Source organism: Pan paniscus, chromosome 20 (genome assembly GCF_029289425.2).
Source record: "Pan paniscus chromosome 20, NHGRI_mPanPan1-v2.0_pri, whole genome shotgun sequence".
In the NCBI taxonomy this organism is placed as follows: Eukaryota; Metazoa; Chordata; class Mammalia; order Primates; family Hominidae; genus Pan; species Pan paniscus.
In genome coordinates, this window is record NC_073269.2 from 13,938,701 (window position 1) to 13,957,543 (window position 18,843).

Below are 18,843 nucleotides of genomic sequence, written 5' to 3' on the forward strand. Positions count from 1 at the left end.
CAGTGGCTTGCCCCTGTAATCTCAACACTTTGGGAGGTCAAAGTGGGAGGATTGCCTGAGCCCAGGAGTTTGAGACCAGCCTGGGTAGGATAGTGAGACACCATCTCTACAAAATAATTTTTAAAACTAGCTGGGCATGGTGATGTGCACCTGTAGTCCCAGCTCCTCTGGAGGGTGAAGCAGGAGAATTGCTTGTGCCCAAGAGTTCAGGGTTGCAATGAGCTATGATCACTCCACTGCACTCCAGCCTGGATGACAGAGTGAGACTGTCTCTTTAAAAATAAATGAAATAAAATGGAGTAATATTCTGTTTAGAGCATGGATTCTTAACCTCTTTTTATTATAGGTCCCTTTGACAGGCTTGTGAACCATATGAATTCCTTTATAAATTAAAATAAAAATATAGAATAAAACAAAATAACAATATAAAATATTAGATTACAAAGGAAATCATTGTGGATAAAGAAAATCTGGTACACATACACCTCGGAGTACTACGCAGCCATAAAAAAGAATGAAATCATGTTCTTTAAAGCAACGTGGCTAGAGCTGAAGGCCATCAACCTAAGCAAAATAACTCAAAAACAGAAAATTAAATACTGCACATTCTCACTTATAAGTGGGAGCTAACCAATGGGTACATGTGGACGTAAAGATAGAAATAATAGACACTGGGACTCCAAAATAGAGGAGGCTGGGAGTGAAGTGAGGATTGAAAAACTACTTATTGGGCACAACATTCGCTATTTGGCTGATGGGTTCACTAGAAGCCAAACCTCACCATTATGCAGTATATCCACATAACAAACCTGCACATATACCCCTGAATCTAAAATTTAAAAAACAAAGGAAAGATTATATTGAAATGTTGTTATCAAGATCTTAATAAACAAATGTAATACAATAATACAGGCACTTCTTTTACTAACTCATTAAATAAGATCTATTGAAAAGCCTAATAACCACTATAATTATGAATAAAGTCATACATGATTTTTAAAAGTGCTTGCAACAATTGTCATAAGATATGAAAGTGTCCGGAATTTCTGTTGTTGGCAAAGGCACAGGCACCGCTAGGATTAATGTGGTTTGTTTTGTTACCTCTATTCATCAATAAAACAAATGCTAAATTTCAGTTCGAGGTTAGCAAAAATAAAGATGTAGTTTACAAATACCGCATGTTCTCACTTATAAGTGGGAATTAAACCTTGAGTACACATGGAGACATGGGAATTGAGGGTGGAGGCTGGGAGGAGGGAGAGGATTAAAAAAAATCTACTGATCAGGTACTAGGCTTATTACCTGGCTGATGATGTAATCTGTACCCCAAGCCCCCATGACATGCAATTTACCTATATAACAAACCTGCACAAGTTCCCTGAACCTAAAATATTTATATTTTCAAATATAAAAGTTTAAAAAATAAAAAAGATGTAGTTTATTTCCAGATTCATCCCCAGCACACTTGGGGAAGGAGCAGGGCATTCTTACTTTCAACCAAGGAGGTCTTGGCAGGAACTGAAATAGAGCTTGCCCATGTTTCTGGAGAACTCTTTCTTCTGGCTGTGGGTTCTGTGGGAGAAGAGACAGGTAACAAGGATGTCGGGGTCTCAGATGGTGTGAAGGTTAACGTCTGTGTTTCAGCTGTTGTTCCCTCTTCTTCTGTAGTGGTCTGGCTTGAGGTTATCTCAGGAGGCTCCTCCTGGGACATATTTAGAGTGGATGTTGGAGAAAGTGTCAGAGCTGAAGTCTGAAGATGCACCAATAAGTTGGGCTGCCTTGCCATGGAAGGCCCAAGAAAGAGTGAAGTCTTTCTGGAGGTAGATGCAGTGGGGGAAAGGAAGCTTGTTTCTTTCTCAGTGGATAGGCTTATGGGAGAGGAACTAGAACCAGACCTTGCTGCTTGATCTGTGCTGAAGAGAGTTGTGAGTTTTGATGCAAGAGAGGTCGATGTCATAGCTGATGATGCCTTGCTTGGGTCTGGATAAGACATGCTCTCTGAGGCATATCTAGGGTCCCCTGTTCCTGAAGTGGGGACTCTGGGTTCATGCCCTGCCATAGAAGGGGAGGCAGATCCCTCAGGGGTTTCAGTAAAACCTGTTGATTGAAATGAGCTTGCACTTATGGCCTTTGTGGAAGTCATCATCCCTGCCCTTGGGTTTTTTTCTGGAGACTTGGACAGTGAGGAAGATGCTGTGCTTGCATCTGAGTCTGGAATGGTGTTCAGGGACTGTCCAGGAGTTGGTAAAGAAGCAGACTTAGTATCCAAACTTGGGACCTCAGAAAACTCAAATGTCAAGGTAGACTGTGGGATCCCCCAAGTTGGGGGAGCTGTAGTCAGTGAGGCAAAGGCCTTTGATGGGCTTGAGGAGGCAGAGACAGGTGTTAGGAGCCCTGACTCTGCACTGGTGGGCTTCACAGGTATCCCTTTGGGTGCTGTTGATTGAGTAGCTGTCAGTCTGTTCGTGGTGATTTCAGACATGGCTGTAACCTCACCTGGGTTCATGGTCAGAGGGAGAGAAGAAAATGTTTTGGTTCCAGTTGAGTGAGTGGACCCACTTCTGATTCCTCCAGAGCTGGCCATACCCTGGCTTCCTGTGGTTAGTGGCATCACAGATGCCCTCTCAAGCCCAGCTGATGAGTCTACCAAAGCCGCTGTCTCTGAGTTTTCAGAACTCTGACTGAATACAAGGGAACCAGTAGTTCCCGCAGGCAAAGTAGAAAGTGCCACTGTGGTCGAACCTTCATAGGTTGTATTCCGTGGAGCAACAACCTTAGAGGGGGAAGTGGAAGGAGGATGGAGTGGACTTTCTGTTACTCCTTGGATAGTGATTCCAGGGATGCTCCTATCTGGGTTACTTACTGTCTTAAGAACCAGTGCATCACCATTTGAGGTCTCTGACATGGTCAGGGTAGTCTCTGGGACTGTGCCAAGACTATCCGAAGCTATAGTCACCAGTGGGGTGGAATCAAAGGATGTAGCTAATGAACTTGTTGGCTCAGTGGCAGTGAGAGGGATGGCTGGAGTGTCCGGGAGTAAAGTAGGGAAGGAAGCTCCAGACAGAGTCCCCGTACTTGGAAGTTTAGAAGGTGGCGTGGACACAGTTGAAAACAAGATGGTATCTGTGACCAAAATCTTTGAGGTAAGTGTTGTGTCTGAAGTCTCAGTGACTACCAAAAGGCTCTCAGAAGTAGCTGAAGTTTCCCAGTTTGCTCCAGAGGTGGGTGTAGTTGGGGTCTGTGGTGAAGAATGAATGGCTTTGCTTTCACTCGTAGTGAGAAGACTGGCTTCTGATGTAGCACTGGATCCAGTGACCACTGCTGCTGAGAGATGGGGAGTGAAGGCAGTGGCTGGTTCAATAGTTGATGCTAGAAGTGAGTGTGTCTCTCCTGCAGGACTTGTCTTGAGAAAGCCCATGGCAGGTAAGTCAGTAGTACTGCCTACACTGGTCCATGTACCTGGTGCTGGAACAGAAGTCACCACAGAATTGCTAGAGGTAGGATTTTCTCCGGAGGCAGTGTCAGTGCTGACCATGGTGCTGAAAGTTCTTACAGGTCTAGACCAGGCTAATAGGGCCGAGCTTGTCTCGACAGGGTGGGTGATTGTAAAGGGTGGTAAAGTGGATGGAGTGCCACCCACATTGGAGCCCCCATCAAGAGAATAGGTGTTACTGGAAACAGATGGAGAGGTGGCTGTATTTGTCTCTGTTGTAGATGTGGGAACCTGGAGTCTATCTGAAGAGAAGAGAGATGGGGAGGAACTTGCTGTCATTCCTGAGATGCTAGTGGGACTGATGGAGGCTGTTTTAGTGACATCCATAGTTGAAGAAGCTATGGAGGTGTTGATCAGATCAGAAGAAGAACTGCTATCTGAGGGGAGCTCATTTGTTTTCCGTGCGTCAAGGATATCTGAGGTTTTTACTGTAGTTTCATTATCCAGTGAAACTGTGCTGGTCTCTGTGAAACTAGCAGTGAGAACTATGGGGGAAGTGGTTGGAGCAGCAGAGGTGATTGTCCTTCTCTCTCCCAGTGTAATGGAGGGACTGGCTCCTGTGGGCTTTGTAGACATAGCTGAACTCATCCAATCCCCAGGAATAGGTGTCACTCTTGAAGTCAACTCATGAGTGAGAGATGAAATGGTTCTAAATGAATGAGTTGTCTTTTCTGGGAAATGTGAGATAGTTGTCACTTCAGTATCAGGGGAGGGGGAAAAGGAGACAGTGGGAATACTCTCAGCCCCATCTGAAGGTGTGTCAATTACATCTGATGCTACTGTGGACAAGCCAGGTGGACCTGCGCTGTTTACTGGGATGCTTGTTTCTGTATTAGTAGTTGGATGGGACCCCAAAGGGATTGACACTGTCCATGGATCCTTGTTCATTCTAAAGGAAACCAAAGACTCTGAAGTGGGCAGGGATATTGTCCTAGTTAATTTGGTCCCTGCTGAAGAGGCTGTGCCTAAACTCGGGTTAGCAGTACTCTCAGATGTAAGGCCAGAAACATCTGATCTAGAAGTTATGGCCATTGGAAGAGGGACTTCAGAGCTGATGCTTGCCCCCACAGGAGTCTCAGAAAGACCTGTGACCGAGGATGCATCAGTGTTCAAAGTACTCGGGGCTGTATTCTGGGGACCATGGGTCTCTGTTTCTGGATTTCTTTGCTTAGCAGCAGATGTGGATGCAGCTGAAAAGAGTGGAAATTCAGTCGTAGTTGAACTTGGGTTTGAAACCCCAGAATGAGCTGAGGACAGTGCCTCAGATAAACTAGTACTTGGCCAAGTTGTAGTGGGGAGAGATGTAGTGAGGTCCCATAGCCAGGAAATGATTGCATTCCTCCTACTGATTGTGGAATCCAAGGATTCAAGTGAAGCTGAGGAATATGGAGAGGATGTGCTGCTTCCAGAAGAGACTGAATTCTCATGGGTAGGGGAAGCAGACACTGCCACAGAGTTAACATATGGAGTTGACTGTGTCTGCACAGAAACTTTTTCTGAAGAAACTGCATGTAGTGGTTGAGTGGACTGTTCAATTGTGCCTGTACTGGTCCATACAATTTTTGGTGGGGTGATGGGAGAATGTGTCATGGGTGCTGAGTTGATGTCTGGTCCTGAGGTTATGCCTGTAGAAATGACTTCTTCCACTGGAATGGATGAAAAAGGCAATGTTAAGCTTATGGCCCTGTTTCCAGGAGTGGAAGTCAAAGTGGTCTCTGCTCCGGGAGCTGAGGTCTCAGGTCGGGGATGGATTGAAGAAGACACTTCACTCTTCTCTGTGTAAGTCATGGAAGTGTGAGTGCTGGTTCCCATAGACAGGGACTTAGAAGAGGTATCAGAGCCGTTTTCCAATCTGGAGGCTCTAGTGACACCAGTATTCAATGACCTGTCAGTGGCCAAAGTCCCTGCAGAGCTGGTGTGCACCCCATGGCTGAGGTCAAGTGAATCTGTGGTCTTGGGGGCATTACTGAGAGTGAGAGAAATCCATGGTGTCACCTCCATTGATGGAGTTGGAGATGGAAGATCCATAGAGGCAGTTCTGAGTTTTTCTTTTCCTGTACTTTCAGTGCTTCCCAAAACTGTGGACATAAGGGTAGCTGAGCTGGACTCTGTCCTTGCTGAAGACTTGGAGATGTCTGAGGTCATAACTGTGGTGACCTCCTTGGTCCGAAATGTGCTGCCCCCTATGAATTCCACATCAGGAGTTGTAGGAGATGAGGTTACAGGGATGCTTGTGCTCATCTGGCTTCCTTCAGCATAGCTGGGTTCAAGAGAGGAGGAGAGAGCTGTATTTCCCTGTGTGTTCAGCCTTGGGCTGCTTCCCTTACTAGAATCTGTGACTCCTTCAGTAGTTGACTCAGAAAGGACAGAGGAAACTCTTCCTGATGACTGGCTGATGCTTCTTCCTGGAGCACTAGTAACAAGGAGTCCCATTGTCCCAGCCATAGAGACAGTGGCTGTAGAACTTCTTCTTTCCAGTGCCATGTTTGCGGATGTCTCAGCTGGGGAGGATGGTCCTATGGGAAGGTGGGCTATGTCCAGTGTGACTCCACTACTACTGCTCCCTGTTGTTGTGTTGTCCATGGGTGGAGTGGATTGAATGTTTGTTGGGCCAGTCTCAATCTCTCTGGACAGTGTGTCTGTAGATGGTTTCCAAAAAGTGGTTGCCTCAGAGGAGCTTCTCCCTTGTGTCCCGAGCTCAGGGTAGACTTCAGTAAGATGGGAAGGGGATGCTGAGGCTGGTATAGATGTTTGATCTTTGAGTGACTGTGTCACATGAATAGGACTCATCTTTGCAGAAAGGGTGTCCTGTGCTTGTGTTGAGTGTTCAATCACACTGGTCCACGTGGTTGTCAGTGGGGTGATAGGAACAGTTGTTAAGTCCCCAGTTCTGCCCAAACTCCTGATTCCTAGGTGCTGATCCAACGTTGTTGAATCTGTATTTCTAATGGCACTGGTATCTGCCTCTGACTTTGAAAGTTCATGAGAAGGTGTGGACATAGGTGGAAAAATAGCAAATGTACTCATGGGTGAACTTGGACTTGAAATATCAAGGTCTGTTGAAGCCATTTCCTCTGTCAAACTGGTACTCAGCCATGTTGCCATGGGGAGAGTGATTGTGGTCTGCTCACTGGTAGCAAGGACCAGGGGTTCCCCTGGGACATCAGAAGTTAGTTCCAATGTGCTGCTTCCAATGGTAGGGGAGGTAGGGATTACTACAGAGACAGGTCCTGGAGCTGACTGTGTCTCAAATCCAGATGATTTTTCTGCCAAATTTGTGTAATGTAATTGAGTGGAGTGTTCAGTTGTGTCTGTGATGGTCCATGCTTTTGTGGCCGGACTGGTGAGATTGGGTGAACTTGAGATTTTAGGACTTCCAGAGTAAGCAGCTGGGGTGGCGGACTCTGTCTTTGGATGGTTTTCTGTGGTTCGGAGTGTTCTCACTGAGTGGGGTGTAGAGACCTGAGCTGAACTTGTATCCTTAGGATCCGTAGTGGTGATGTAGGTGGTGGGGGCCCAGGTACTACCAGTGTTAGTCTTTCCAGGAGCTGTCATCTCAGGTGAAGACCCAGAAGAGTAAGCCATTCTGGCTGTTGATACATGAATGTGGGTCTCTATTGAGGGGAAGGTGAGAGGTGTGTAAGAGCCAGGTTTTACTACTGAAGCCACAGTAAGGTTGATGGTGCTTGGACTTTCTGAACTAGCGTGTGCTCCGAGGTGGATGCTGGGTGTGTTTGTTGATTCAGGGTAGGTGCTGAGGGTTGGAAGTCCCCCTTCTGATGCCTCCATTGATGTGGCTGGAGATGGAGTGTCCAAGGGAACCAGGGTGCTTTTTCCTATGGCACCACTTGTTGGAATATTACTTGGTGTCAAGGAAGTCGTGGAAGGTAAGTTGGGCATGTTCCACTGACTAGTTTCAACTGTGTCCATTATCATGCTTGTGGTGACTCTCTGAGTTGAAAATGTGGAGCTCATTGTGACTTTGGGAGTAGGAGAAGAAGGAGATGAGGACAAGATGCCAAGCCAGGTGCTTCTAGCAGAGCCAGGATCAGGAGATGGAGGGTGAGTTGCAGTCATTTGTGGAGTCAGAGCTGAGCTTGTTCCAACTCTAGGTATTGTAATTTCTCTAGATGTTAAATGATAGACATCATCAGAAAATGTGTCAACGAATTGGCTTGTCCTTCCTGGAGTGCTTGAGCCAGCAGCATCCATGGACTGAGATGGAGATACTGACATTGAGACACTTTCTTTGGCCATGGTAAAATCCATAGATGTCTCAGAGGAAGCTGTGGTTCCAATGGGCAGATGGCTTGTGTCCAATCTTCCTTCAGTAATGTAGCCCTTTCCAATTGGGATGTTGGTAGAAGCCACAGCCATAGTTCCTGGGCCATTCATGGTCTCTGTTGTGAGGATGATTGTTGATGGTTCCCTGATAGAAGTTGCTTCCATGGAACTAGTTGCTGGAGAAGTGAATTTAGAGACCATTACAGTAGCAGAGAGAGAAGTGGCAGAGGTTGAAACAGTGGTTGTTGCTGAAGGTAACCCTGTCTTGAATCTGGGACTAGTCTCTGGCCAAGTTGTGCTTTGGGTTGCAGCAGAGTCATTAAACGTGTCTCTATTGGTCTGTGACATTGCTGCCGTCCCAGTGAGGTGAGATATTTTAGGAAGAGCTGAACCAGTTGAGTTTATAACTGAGGTACTGCTCGTAGCTCTGAGCTCACTCACTAGGTGGGATGAAGAGAACTGAGCTGAACGTGTAGGCCAGGTGTCCATGGTGGGGAATACTGGGGTAGGGACAGAGGTGCTGGCCAAGGTGGTCCTTACTCTGGAAACAGAAGTCTTAGGTTGAGACACAGATGGATTCGAAGTTTCCTCTGTTTCTTCTCCACTAGTAAATAGATGAGTGAAAGGAGTAGATGAAGAAAATGTGGTTTTGACTCCAGAGACACTTGGGAGGCTGAGAGTGCTAGGACTCTCTGACGATTCTGAAGTCAGTGTCCCAGTTGGGTGGATGTTAGGTGAGTCTGTAGTCTCAGCAGAGGTGCTGAGAGTGAGGACACTCCCTGCTGTCTCTTCCCCTGATGGAGATGGATGAGTCAGAGGGGAAGTTACATTTCTGACTCTTTCAGGACTTGTTGCTGCATTGCTTAGGGTCATGGAGGAAAGAACGGCTGAGCTGGGCTTTGTCTTTGTTGAGATTTCAGGAGTCCCTGTGGTAATAGATGAGGTGGCTTTGTGGTGTGAGAATGTGCTGGTCGCTGACACTTTATCCTCAAGAACTGAAGCAGATGACAACAGAGGAATGCTGGTGCTTATCTTGGTGTGTCCTGCAGAGTCTGGTTCAGGGGAAGAGAAGGGATGTCTAGTGTTTAATGGAGTCAGTCCGAGGCTGGTTCCTTCCCTGGAAGCTGAGGACTGTAGAGATGATGTCTCAGGGATGACAGAAGAAACCATTGTATATGATGGCTTTGTCCCTCCTGGAGGACTTGAGCCAGCAGCCGTCTTGCTCACTGCTGGAGACACGGAGATTGGGACACCGTTCGTGGCCAGAGTCAAATCTGCGGATGTCTCAGATGATGCTGTGGCTCTGGTGAGTAGGTGGGTTGTGCCCTGGCTTCCCCTGGTGCTGCTGCCTCCTGTCATTGAAATCCCAGTGGGAACAGCTAACTGATGGGTGGTTGGGCCAGCTGTGGATTCTCCGATGAGTGTGTCTGCAGATGTTTCTTCAAGCCAAATCCCTTTTGTGGAGCTGGTCTTCAGGGTGGTGAAGCCAGAGACCACTGAGGGAACAGAAGTGCTGATAGGGGCTGCCACACTGGTTGATGCTGGGGGTCTCTCTGTTTTCATGCTAGGACTTGTCTCCACCCACTGTGTGTGCTGGGGTTCACTAAATTGCTGAGCTGTGCTTTCACTGGTCCATGATGATGCTTTTGAGGTGCTGGAAGTGGTTGCCCTCAGGATGTCAGAGCTCCCGTGGGCAGCTGTGCTGGAACTCTGCCTCCCAGAGGTGCTGCCTGTGGTTCTGAGCTCTCTTGTTGGGTGGGATGAAGAGACCTGAGATGGACTTCTGATCTTGCTGTCAAGAGTGGTAAAACCTAGAGTGGGGACCAAGGTGGCAGTCATTTCGGTCGCTTCTCCAGGAGCAGAGGTCTCAAGTGGAGTCATAGATGTATTCAAAGTTCCTTCTGTTTCCTTTCCACTCGTGGAGTGATGGGTGTTGGTCTCCTCTGAGACTAAAGTGGTAGATGGAGATGTGGTTGTCAGCGCTGAAGTGCTGGTGCCACCAAGGGTACCTGGACTTCCCGACCATTCTGAAGCCAAAGTCTTGGCTATGTGGGTGCTGGGTATATCCGTGGTCTCAGCGAAGGCATGGAAGGTAAGGATAGTCTCTGCTGTCTGCTCTGTGGATATTGATGGAGTCCCCAGAGAGGAAATTGTGCTTCTGACCCTTTCGGCACTTGTTTCTGCATTGCTTAGTGTCATGGAAAAAGGGATAGCTGAGTTGGGCATTGTGCTGGCTCTAGCCTCGAGCACCCCAGGAGACAGAGGGGAGGTGAGACTCTGGCCTGAGAATATGCTGGTCTCTGATATTTTATTATCGAGAACTGAAGCAGATGATGACAAAGGCACACTGGTACTTATTCTGCTGTGTCCTGCGGAGCCAGATTCAGGAGAGGAGAAGGGATATCCAGTGGTTGATGGAATCAGTTCCACGCTTGTCTCACCTCTGGAATTTGGGGTCCCTTTAGGTGATAGGTCAAGGAAGGAAGAATAAAGTGTCCCAAATGATGGATTTGTCCTTCCTGGAGTATGTGAGTCAGTAACTGTGGTCTCAGCTGGAGTCATAGACACTGGGGCATTTTCCTTGGATGCAGTTGAATCTGCAAATGTTTTCATTGGAGATGTGATTTTTACAGGAATATATCTTGTGTCCCAGGGGGTCTCTGTGCTGTCACCTTCAGTTGTTGAGGTCTCAGTGGGGACTGTGTACTTCTCAGTGACTGGGCCACTTGTGGTGTCTACAGTGAGTGTGTATGTAGATGCTTCTTTGGTAAAATTTCCTTCTGTGGAACTGGTCCTGGTCCTTGGGGAACTCAATCCTGAAACCATGCTTGTAGCAGGGTAGTTCCTAGAGGGAGATCCATTGACCTGGGGACTCAGCGATGGGCTGGTTCTTTGCTCGGAGTGTGTCATTCCTCTAGAGGTTGACTCAGGGAGAGCAGAGGACATCACCCCCGAAGACTGGGTGGTTCTTCCCACAACCGAAGATGTAGGACTGGCCAAGGTCTTATCTGGGGAAGTAAAGGGCAGAGTATGTTCTGTCACCACGATTGCACCTGTAGATGTCTTAGGTGACAAGGTGGCTCCTGTCAGTCCTGAATCCATTTCTGGTGTGGCTTTAGTGCTCCTGCTCCCTGTCATCAAGGAGCGGGTGGGAGAAGATGACCCAGGAAGGCCTGAGGGTTTCAGCATGGACAGGTCAACATTTGCCTCTGGATGGAGGTCTAAGAAGAATCCCCTCAGAGAGGGTGGCCTCTGCAGAGTTTCTGAGCTCCCTGAAACTCCAAAATTTCTCAGGGTGGGAGATATGGCTGGGGTCCCTGCATTTGACCTGGGAAAACCTGTGTCTAGAAGAGCTGCCGTATGTATGGAGGTTGGGGGAATTGTGCAACGCTTCTAATTGAGAAGACCAAATCTCAGGGAGAGAAAGGAAAGGATAGTTCAACCACAGACAATTTCCTCAAATAAACACCTGATGATCTCAATTCTTCCCTTCAAACTTTTTAACGGATTCTTGCTGTCTGCAGAATAGAATTTCTTAGTGTATCATGTCTTAATGATCCTCTCTCTCTCTCTCTCTCTCTGAGAGTGTGTGTGCGTGTGTGTGTGTGTGTGTGTGTGTGTGTGTGTGATGTCTTAGAAACCAGGAACCAGGCTGGGCACGGTGGCTCATGCCTGTAATCCCAGCACTTTGGGAGGCTGAGGTGGGAGGATCACCTGAGGTTGGGAGTTCGAGATCAGCCTGACCAACATGGAGAAACCCCATCTCTACTAAAAATACAAAATTATTTTTAATTTTTAAAAAATAATTTTAAAAAATTTTTAATAAAAATAAATATTGGGTGTGGTGGCATGTGTCTGTAATCCCAGCTACTTAGGAGGCTGAGGCAGGAGAATCACTTGACCCTAGGAGGCAGATGTTGCAGTAAGCCAAGGTCACACCACTGCACTCCAGCGTGGGTAATAAGAGCTCTGTCTCAAAGAGAAACAGAAAGAAAGAGAAAGAAAGAAAGAAAAAAAGAAAGAAAGGAAGGAAGGAAGGAAGGAAGGTAGGAAGGAAGGGAGAGAGAGAAAGAAAGAAGGAAGGAAGGAAGGAAGGAAAGAAAGAAAGAGAAAGAAAGAAAGAAAGAAAGAGAGAGGAAGGAAGGAGGGAGGGAGGGAAGGAAGAGAGAAAAAGAAGGAAAGAAAGAAAGAGAGAGGGAGGGAGGGAGGAAGGGAGGAAGGAAGAAAGAAAAGGAAAGAAAGAGAGGACCGAGGGAGGGAGGAAGGGAGGAAGGGAAAGAAAGAAAAAAAGAAAGAAAGATGCAGATAGAACCCCTACCTACACCCTCCATGAGATGGAGCTAACGCTCAGTGTGTGATACTGGCAGATACTAAGGCTCTTGAATTGAGAAGTGGAGGTCAGAGAAGACACAGCACTTCTGTTCAGATCAGAGCAGGGGCCCACAGATGCACTCTCAGGAATCAGTGGAAGTTGCTCTTGATTAAAATCTCATGACCCTGGCCTGCCGGGTGCGGTAGCTCATGCCTGTAATCCCAGCACTTTGGGAGGCTGAGGTGGGCGGATCACGAGGTCAAGAGATGGAGACCATCCTGGCTAATATGGTGAAACCCCATCTCTACTAAAAATACAAAAAATTAGCTGGGTGTGGTGGCACCCGCCTGTAATCCCAGCTACTCGGGAGGCTGAGGCAGGAGAATCGCTTGAACCCAGGAGGCGGAGGTTGCAGTGAGCCAAGATCACACCACTGCACTTCAGCCTGGGCGACAGAGCCAGAGTCTGTCTCAAGAAAATAATAAATAAATAAATAAATAAATAAAATTTCATGACCCAGAGGTTGAATCATGTAAAGGTCTAGCGATGGTGATTTAGGACAGAAGAGGAAAAAAAAAAGAATTTCCTGGCAGCTCACTATCTCTGGCTGTTTTTGTTGAGGGAAAAGTGCAGGGAAGATTTTTCACTTTGGGCATTGCTATGATTTGAATGTCCCCTCCAAAACTCTGTTGAAACTTAATCCCCAGTGTGGCAGTATTGAGAGGTGGGGCCTTTAAGAGGTGATTGGGTGATGAGGGCTCTGTCCCTATGAATAGATTAATCCATTCATGACTAATCCATGGATTAGTGGGCTATCATGGGAAGGGACTTGGTGGCTTTAAAAGAAGCTTCAGGCCATGCATGGTGGCTCAGGCTTGTAATCCCAGCACTTTGGGAGGCTGAGGTGGGCGGATCACTTGAAGTCAGGAATTCGAGACCAGCCTGGCCAACATGGTGAAACCATGTCTCTACAAAAAATACAAAAATTAGCGAGACATAGTGGTGCGCACCTGTGGTCCCAGCTACTCGGGAGGCTAACAGAGGAAAATCACTTGAACCCAGGAGGTGGAGGTTGCAGTGAGCCAAGATCGCAGCACTGCACTCCATCCTGGGTGACAGATTGAGACTCCATCTCAAAAAAGAAAAGAAAAGAAAAGAAAAGCTTTAAAAGAGGAAGTGAGACCTGTGCTATCACATTAGCACACTCAGCTGTCTTGACGTGTGATGCCCTGTCTACCTCTGGATGCCACAGAGTCCCCACCAGCAACAGGGCTCTCACCAGGTGTGCCCCTCTGGATTTCAACTTTCCAGCCTCCATATCTGTAATAGATACATTATTTTTCTTTGTAAATTACCCAGTTTCAGCTGTTCTGCTATAAGCAATGCAATACAGACTAAGATAGGCATGGCTCATGGATTTCTCTCAAGATGAGGCCCACCTTGGTTCTAAGCTGCCTCTCCTAGGAATTGAGTTTTTCCCTAGGCCGGTGGGGTAAGTTAAACTATAATTCATTCCTCATGCTTTCCCAATCTTCTTTTCTACTCAGGAGCTACCAATTTTATCCAGGTCAAAATGATTGAAGAATCACGCCCTTTGCCCACTTTTTAATGTTTCTTTTGTTTGTTTGTTTTGTTTTTTGCTGGTTTTTTAAAATTATAAATTCGTTTATCTTTCTTTCTTTTTTTTTTTTTTTTTTTTTTTGAGATGGAGTCTCACTCTGTCACCCAGGCTGGAGTGCAGTGGTGCAATCTCGGCTCACTGCAACCTCCACCTTCCGGGTTCAAGTGATTCTCCTGCCTCAGCCCCTGGAGTAGCTGGAATTACAGACATGTGCCACCATGCCTGGCTAATTTTTGTATTTTTAGTAGAGATTGGCTTTCTCCATGTTGATCAGGCTGGTCTCGAACTCCCAACCTCAGGTGATCCGCCAAAGTGCTGGGATTACAGGTGTGAGCCACCACACCCGGCACGTTTCTTTTAGATGCTGGATATTAGACCTTTGTCAGATGCAAAGTTTGTAAAGCTTTTCTCCCATTCTGTAGGTTGTCTGTTTACTCTGTTGATAGTTTCCTTTACTGTGCAGAAGCTCTTTAGTTTAATTAGGGGCCTATTGGAGGGTGGAGGGTGGGAGGAGGGAGAAGATCAGGAAAAATAACTAATGGATACTAGGCTTAATACCTGGGCGATGAAATAATCTGTAAAACCAACCCCAATGGCAAAAGTTTACCTATATAACAAGCCTGCACATGTACCCCTAAACTTAAAATAAAAGCTAAATTTTAAAAAAGAAAATAAAAGTCTTCTGATCCCAAATAAAACAACTTAGATGCAAAAAAGTGCTATAAGACATATACATTATTAGCTCACTCTTCTTCTGAACTAAGAGTTCCTGCTGGGCGCAGTGGCTCACGCCTGTAATCCCAGCACTTTGGGAGGCCAAAGCGGGCGGATCACCTGAGGTCAGGAGTTCAAGACCAGCCTGGCCAACATGGTTAAACCCCGTCTCTACTAAAAATACAAAAACTAGCTGGGCGTGGTGGTGGGCGGCTGTAATTCCAGCTATTCCGGAGGCTGAGACAGGAGAATCACTTGAACCTGGGAGGCGGAGGTTACAGTGCGCCAAGATCGCACCATTGCACTCCAGCCTGGGAGACAAAGAGCAGAACTCCATCTAAAAAATAAATAAATAAATAAATAAAAATAAAAATAAAAAATCCTTCCAAGAGAGTCCTGAGGAGAGCAGATTACTTGAGGTCAGGAGTTCAAGACCAGCCTGACCAACATGGTGAAACTCCGTCTCTACCAAAAAATACAAAAATTAGCCGGGGGTGGTGGCAGGCGCCTGTAATCCCAGCTACTCAGGAGGCTGAGACACCAAAATTGCTTAAACTCGGGAGGCAGGGGTTGCAGTCAGCTGAGATTGTGCCACTGCACTCCAGCCTGGGTGACAGAATGAGACTCTGTCTCAAAAAAAAAAAAAAAAAAAAAAATCAGGGGTTATAGGCTGGGCTTCCTGTCCCCCAACTACTCTGGATTAGAATCTCAAAACAAGATAAAGATTAGAATTGCATACTTGTACGTGGTCATAAAGCTGGAGGTTAAATAAAAAGTTAGGGAGCCCTGTAGCTGGGGAGCAAACTCCAACACAGGCGTCCCTTGCACTTCCCCTATGGAAAAGATCAAAAATGTTTGTCTTCAAAGAGATTAACAAAGCTCCGGGAGACCATAACAATGTGGAGGAGATGAGATTGGAGCATACCTGCCGGACTGATTGTTGATTTTTCCACCAGAGGGCTGCCTGTTGGCCGTACTGAGGTTCCATGTGGGGATGACGAACTCTCCCCAGGCTCGTGAGTTCCTGTGAGGAGAAAAGGATGGAAAGAGCACCTAAGTAAGGAAGCTCAGAACAGGGCATGATGGTTCACACCTGTAATCCCAGCACTTTGGGATGCTGAGCAGTAGGATCACTTGAGGCCAGCGGTTCAAATCCAGCCTGGGCAATATAGCAAGACCCCATCTTTACAAAACAATTTAGAAAATTAACCAGGCGTGGTGGTGCTTGCCTGTGGTTCCAGCTACTCGGGAGGCTGATGTTGGAGGACCACTTGAACCAAAAATTAGCCAGGCGTGGTGGCACGTTCCTGTAATCCCAGCTACTTGGGAGGCTGAGGTAGGATAATTGCTTGAACCCAGAAGGCGGAGGTTGCAGTGAGCCGGGGTCATGCCACTGCACTCCAGCCTGGGTGACAGAGCGAGACTCGGCCTCAAAAAAAAAAAAAAAGAAAGAAAGAAAGAAAGCATGATCTGTAGACCAAAAAGGAATTGGGGAATTGGGGATGACAGTAGGTGAGGCATTCCAGGTTAAATAATGGCTTTGACCCAAGTAAGACATGAGAACATGATACAATGGGAGTCCTTCTACCATCTTCACAGATTGTTTTGCAAGTAGAGCATCAGCATGGGTGGAAGTAGCTACACCGTCTACATTGCATTGACTCAGGAATGGCACAGGAGACTGTCCTCAATGACTGAATCACTGAGCCAGGAGTAGCTGTGGTCTCAGCTGGGAGAATCCATACTCATGGCTGTATTCATGACTTTAGGAGGCTGCTGTTGTGAATCATCTGGATCCACTATGTGGTGTGGCTGGTGTGGATTTTGCAAATTCTGCTCTGGGTAGACGTGGCCTGGAGGGCAGTGGAGGTGGCTGTTGTCCCCATGGTGATGATTGCTGTTGACATCTACCTTGCAAAGGTCGCCTCAGTGATCCTATTTGTTGGGCAATGCTGGGCTCATTGGTTCCTCTGGTGACGACAAGCTTTCTGGTGCTTTGGGCAGCCAGGCTGTCACTGATGTCACACCTTTGGGGTGTTCCTTTGAGTACAGAATGTGCTCTGATCTTTCCCTGTTGCATCGCTGTCTTGTCTACTGGGTCAAAACATTAGCAGAGAAGATGCTACATGCAGGTGTTATGTGGAGTGCCTTGGTCCTCACCACAACCTGGGGAGACAAGTGCTATCCTTCCCATTTTACAGCTGAAGAAACTGAAGTCTAAGGAGGTGAAATGACAAGGCTCAGGTCCCAGAACCAGGAAGTGGCAGAGTTAGGATTTTCTTTAGAGAGTTAACTATATATATATATATATATATATATATATATATATTTTTTTTTTTTTTTTTTTTTTTTTTTTTTTTTTTGAGACGGAGTCTTGCTCTGTTGCCCAGGCTGAAGTGCAGTGGTGTGATCTCAGCTCACTGCAACCTCTGCCTCTTGTGTTCAAGCAATTCTCCTGCCTCAGCCTCCCGAGTAGCTGGAACTACAGGCATGTGCCACTATGCCTGGCTAATTTTTGTATTTTTAGTAAAGACGGGGTTTCACCATGCTGGCCAGGCTGGTCTCAAACTCCTGACCTCAGGTGATCTGCCCGCCTCGGCCTCCCAAAGTGCTTGGATTACAAGCATGAGCCATTGCACCTGGCCGAGTTAACAGTATTTTCTTTAGAGAGTTAACAATGTTTTTAAAGTAAAGTTAATATTTAAACACCATGATATAAAGTTAGTATGTTGCTTTTAGAGATGGGGTCTTGCTCTGTTGCCCAGACTGGAGTGCAGTGGTACGATCTTAGCTCACTGTAGCCTCGAACTCCTGGGCTCAAGTGATCCTTCTGCCTCAGCCTCTCAAGTAGCTGGGACTACAGGTGGGTGCCACTATGCCCAGCGAATTTTTTTTTAATTTTTAGTAGAGTTGAAGTCTCACTATGTTGTCCAGACTGGTCTCAAACTCCTGGCCTCAAGTGATCCTTCTGCCTCAGCCTCCCAAAGCACTGGGATTACAGGCACTAGCCACCACACACCACACACCACACACAGCCAGAGTTAGGATTTATTATTTTATTTTATTTATTTATTTACTAATTTTGACATGGAGTCTTTTTCTGTCGCCCAGGCAGGAGTGCAGTGGCATGATCTCGGCTCACTGCAACCTCTGCCTCCTGGGTTCAAGTAATTCTCTTGCCTCAGCCTCCCAAGTAGCTGGGATTACAGGCACGCACAACCATACCTGGCTAATTGTTTTTTTTGTTTGTTTGTTTGTTTGTTTTTTGAGATGGAGTCTCGCTCTGTCGCCTAGGCTGGAATGCAGTGGCGGGATCTCGGCTCACTGCAAGCTCCACCTCCCGGGTTCACGCCATTCTCCTGCCTCAGCCTCCCAAGTAGCTGGGACTACAGGTGCCTGCCACCACGCCCGGCTTTTTTTTTTTTTTGTATTTTTAGTAGAGACAGGGTTTCACCGTGTTAGCCAGGTTGGTCTCGATCTCCTGACCTCGTGATCCGCCCGCCTCAGCCTCCCAAAGTGCTGGGATTACAGGCGTGAGCCACTGCGCCCAGCCTAATTTTTGTATTTTTAATAGAGACGGGGTTTCGCCACGTTAGCCAGGCTGGTCTCGAATTCCTGACCTCAGGTGATCCGCCCGCTTCGGCCTCCCAAAGTGCTGGGATTACAGGCCTGGGCCACTGCGCTTGGCCCAGAATTAGAATTTAACTAGTAGTTTTTGTAGATGCTACACCCCGCGAGGAAGACACAAGTGCCCCCTGCTGGCCAATCCTTTTAGTTTATCTTCTTGTATGTATCAGATTTAGTTATTATTTACGTAGCTAAAAGAATCTCGGTCTATTTGGTTACTTTGGTTACCTAATACTTGACCTATTTGGAAATAGAAAAGGATGTTTCCTGTTTGTTTAGAGGCATTCCAAAGGTTCTACAGACAGTGATATTTCACTACCTAGTCATAGCCTTGTCCATGTCAAGTAGTTCGGGTGATTTCTTACCTTGGGTCCTCACACATTCTTAGTTCTTAGCTGAATCTTCTATTTTTGAAACAGGGTCTTGCTCTGTCACCCAGGCTGGAAGGCAGAGGTGTGATCGTAGCTCACTGCAGCCCCGATCTCTTGGGCTCAAGCAATCCTCCCGCCTCGGCCTCCTGAGTAGCTGGGACTACAGGCATGCACCACCATGCCTGGCTAATTTTTTCTTTTTTTAATTGTAGAGATGCAGTCTTGTCATGTTGCCTAAAGTGATCTCGAACTCCTGGGCTCAAGCAATCCTCCCTCCTCAGCTTCCCAAAGTGTTGGGATTACGGGTGTCAGCCACCACGCCCGACCTCAGCTAAATCTTTTCTATCTTTGAAAATGCTACAGTACCCGATGTTTCCTAGAATTTAGATGGCAAGCTGTGTCATAGGGACATCTCGTGCAG

General features: G+C 46.9%; 1 protein-coding gene across 3 annotated transcripts in view; it reads right to left on the minus strand.

Moving 5' to 3' along the window:
- The window catches only part of MUC16 (mucin 16, cell surface associated), a 239,107-nt gene that overhangs the window by 141,203 nt on the left and 79,061 nt on the right, over positions 1–18,843 (minus strand). For 2 of the 3 annotated variants that reach the window (XM_063599829.1, XM_055102885.2), the window contains 2 exons: positions 15,350–15,448; positions 1,492–10,785 (listed from right to left, as the gene is read on the minus strand). In XM_063599829.1, coding sequence (XP_063455899.1) covers positions 1,492–10,785; positions 15,350–15,448 — 9,393 coding nt within the window. Of the gene's footprint in view, positions 1–1,491; positions 16,757–18,843 lie in introns of those variants that run through there. The other variant, XM_014342466.5, reaches the window with a different exon arrangement.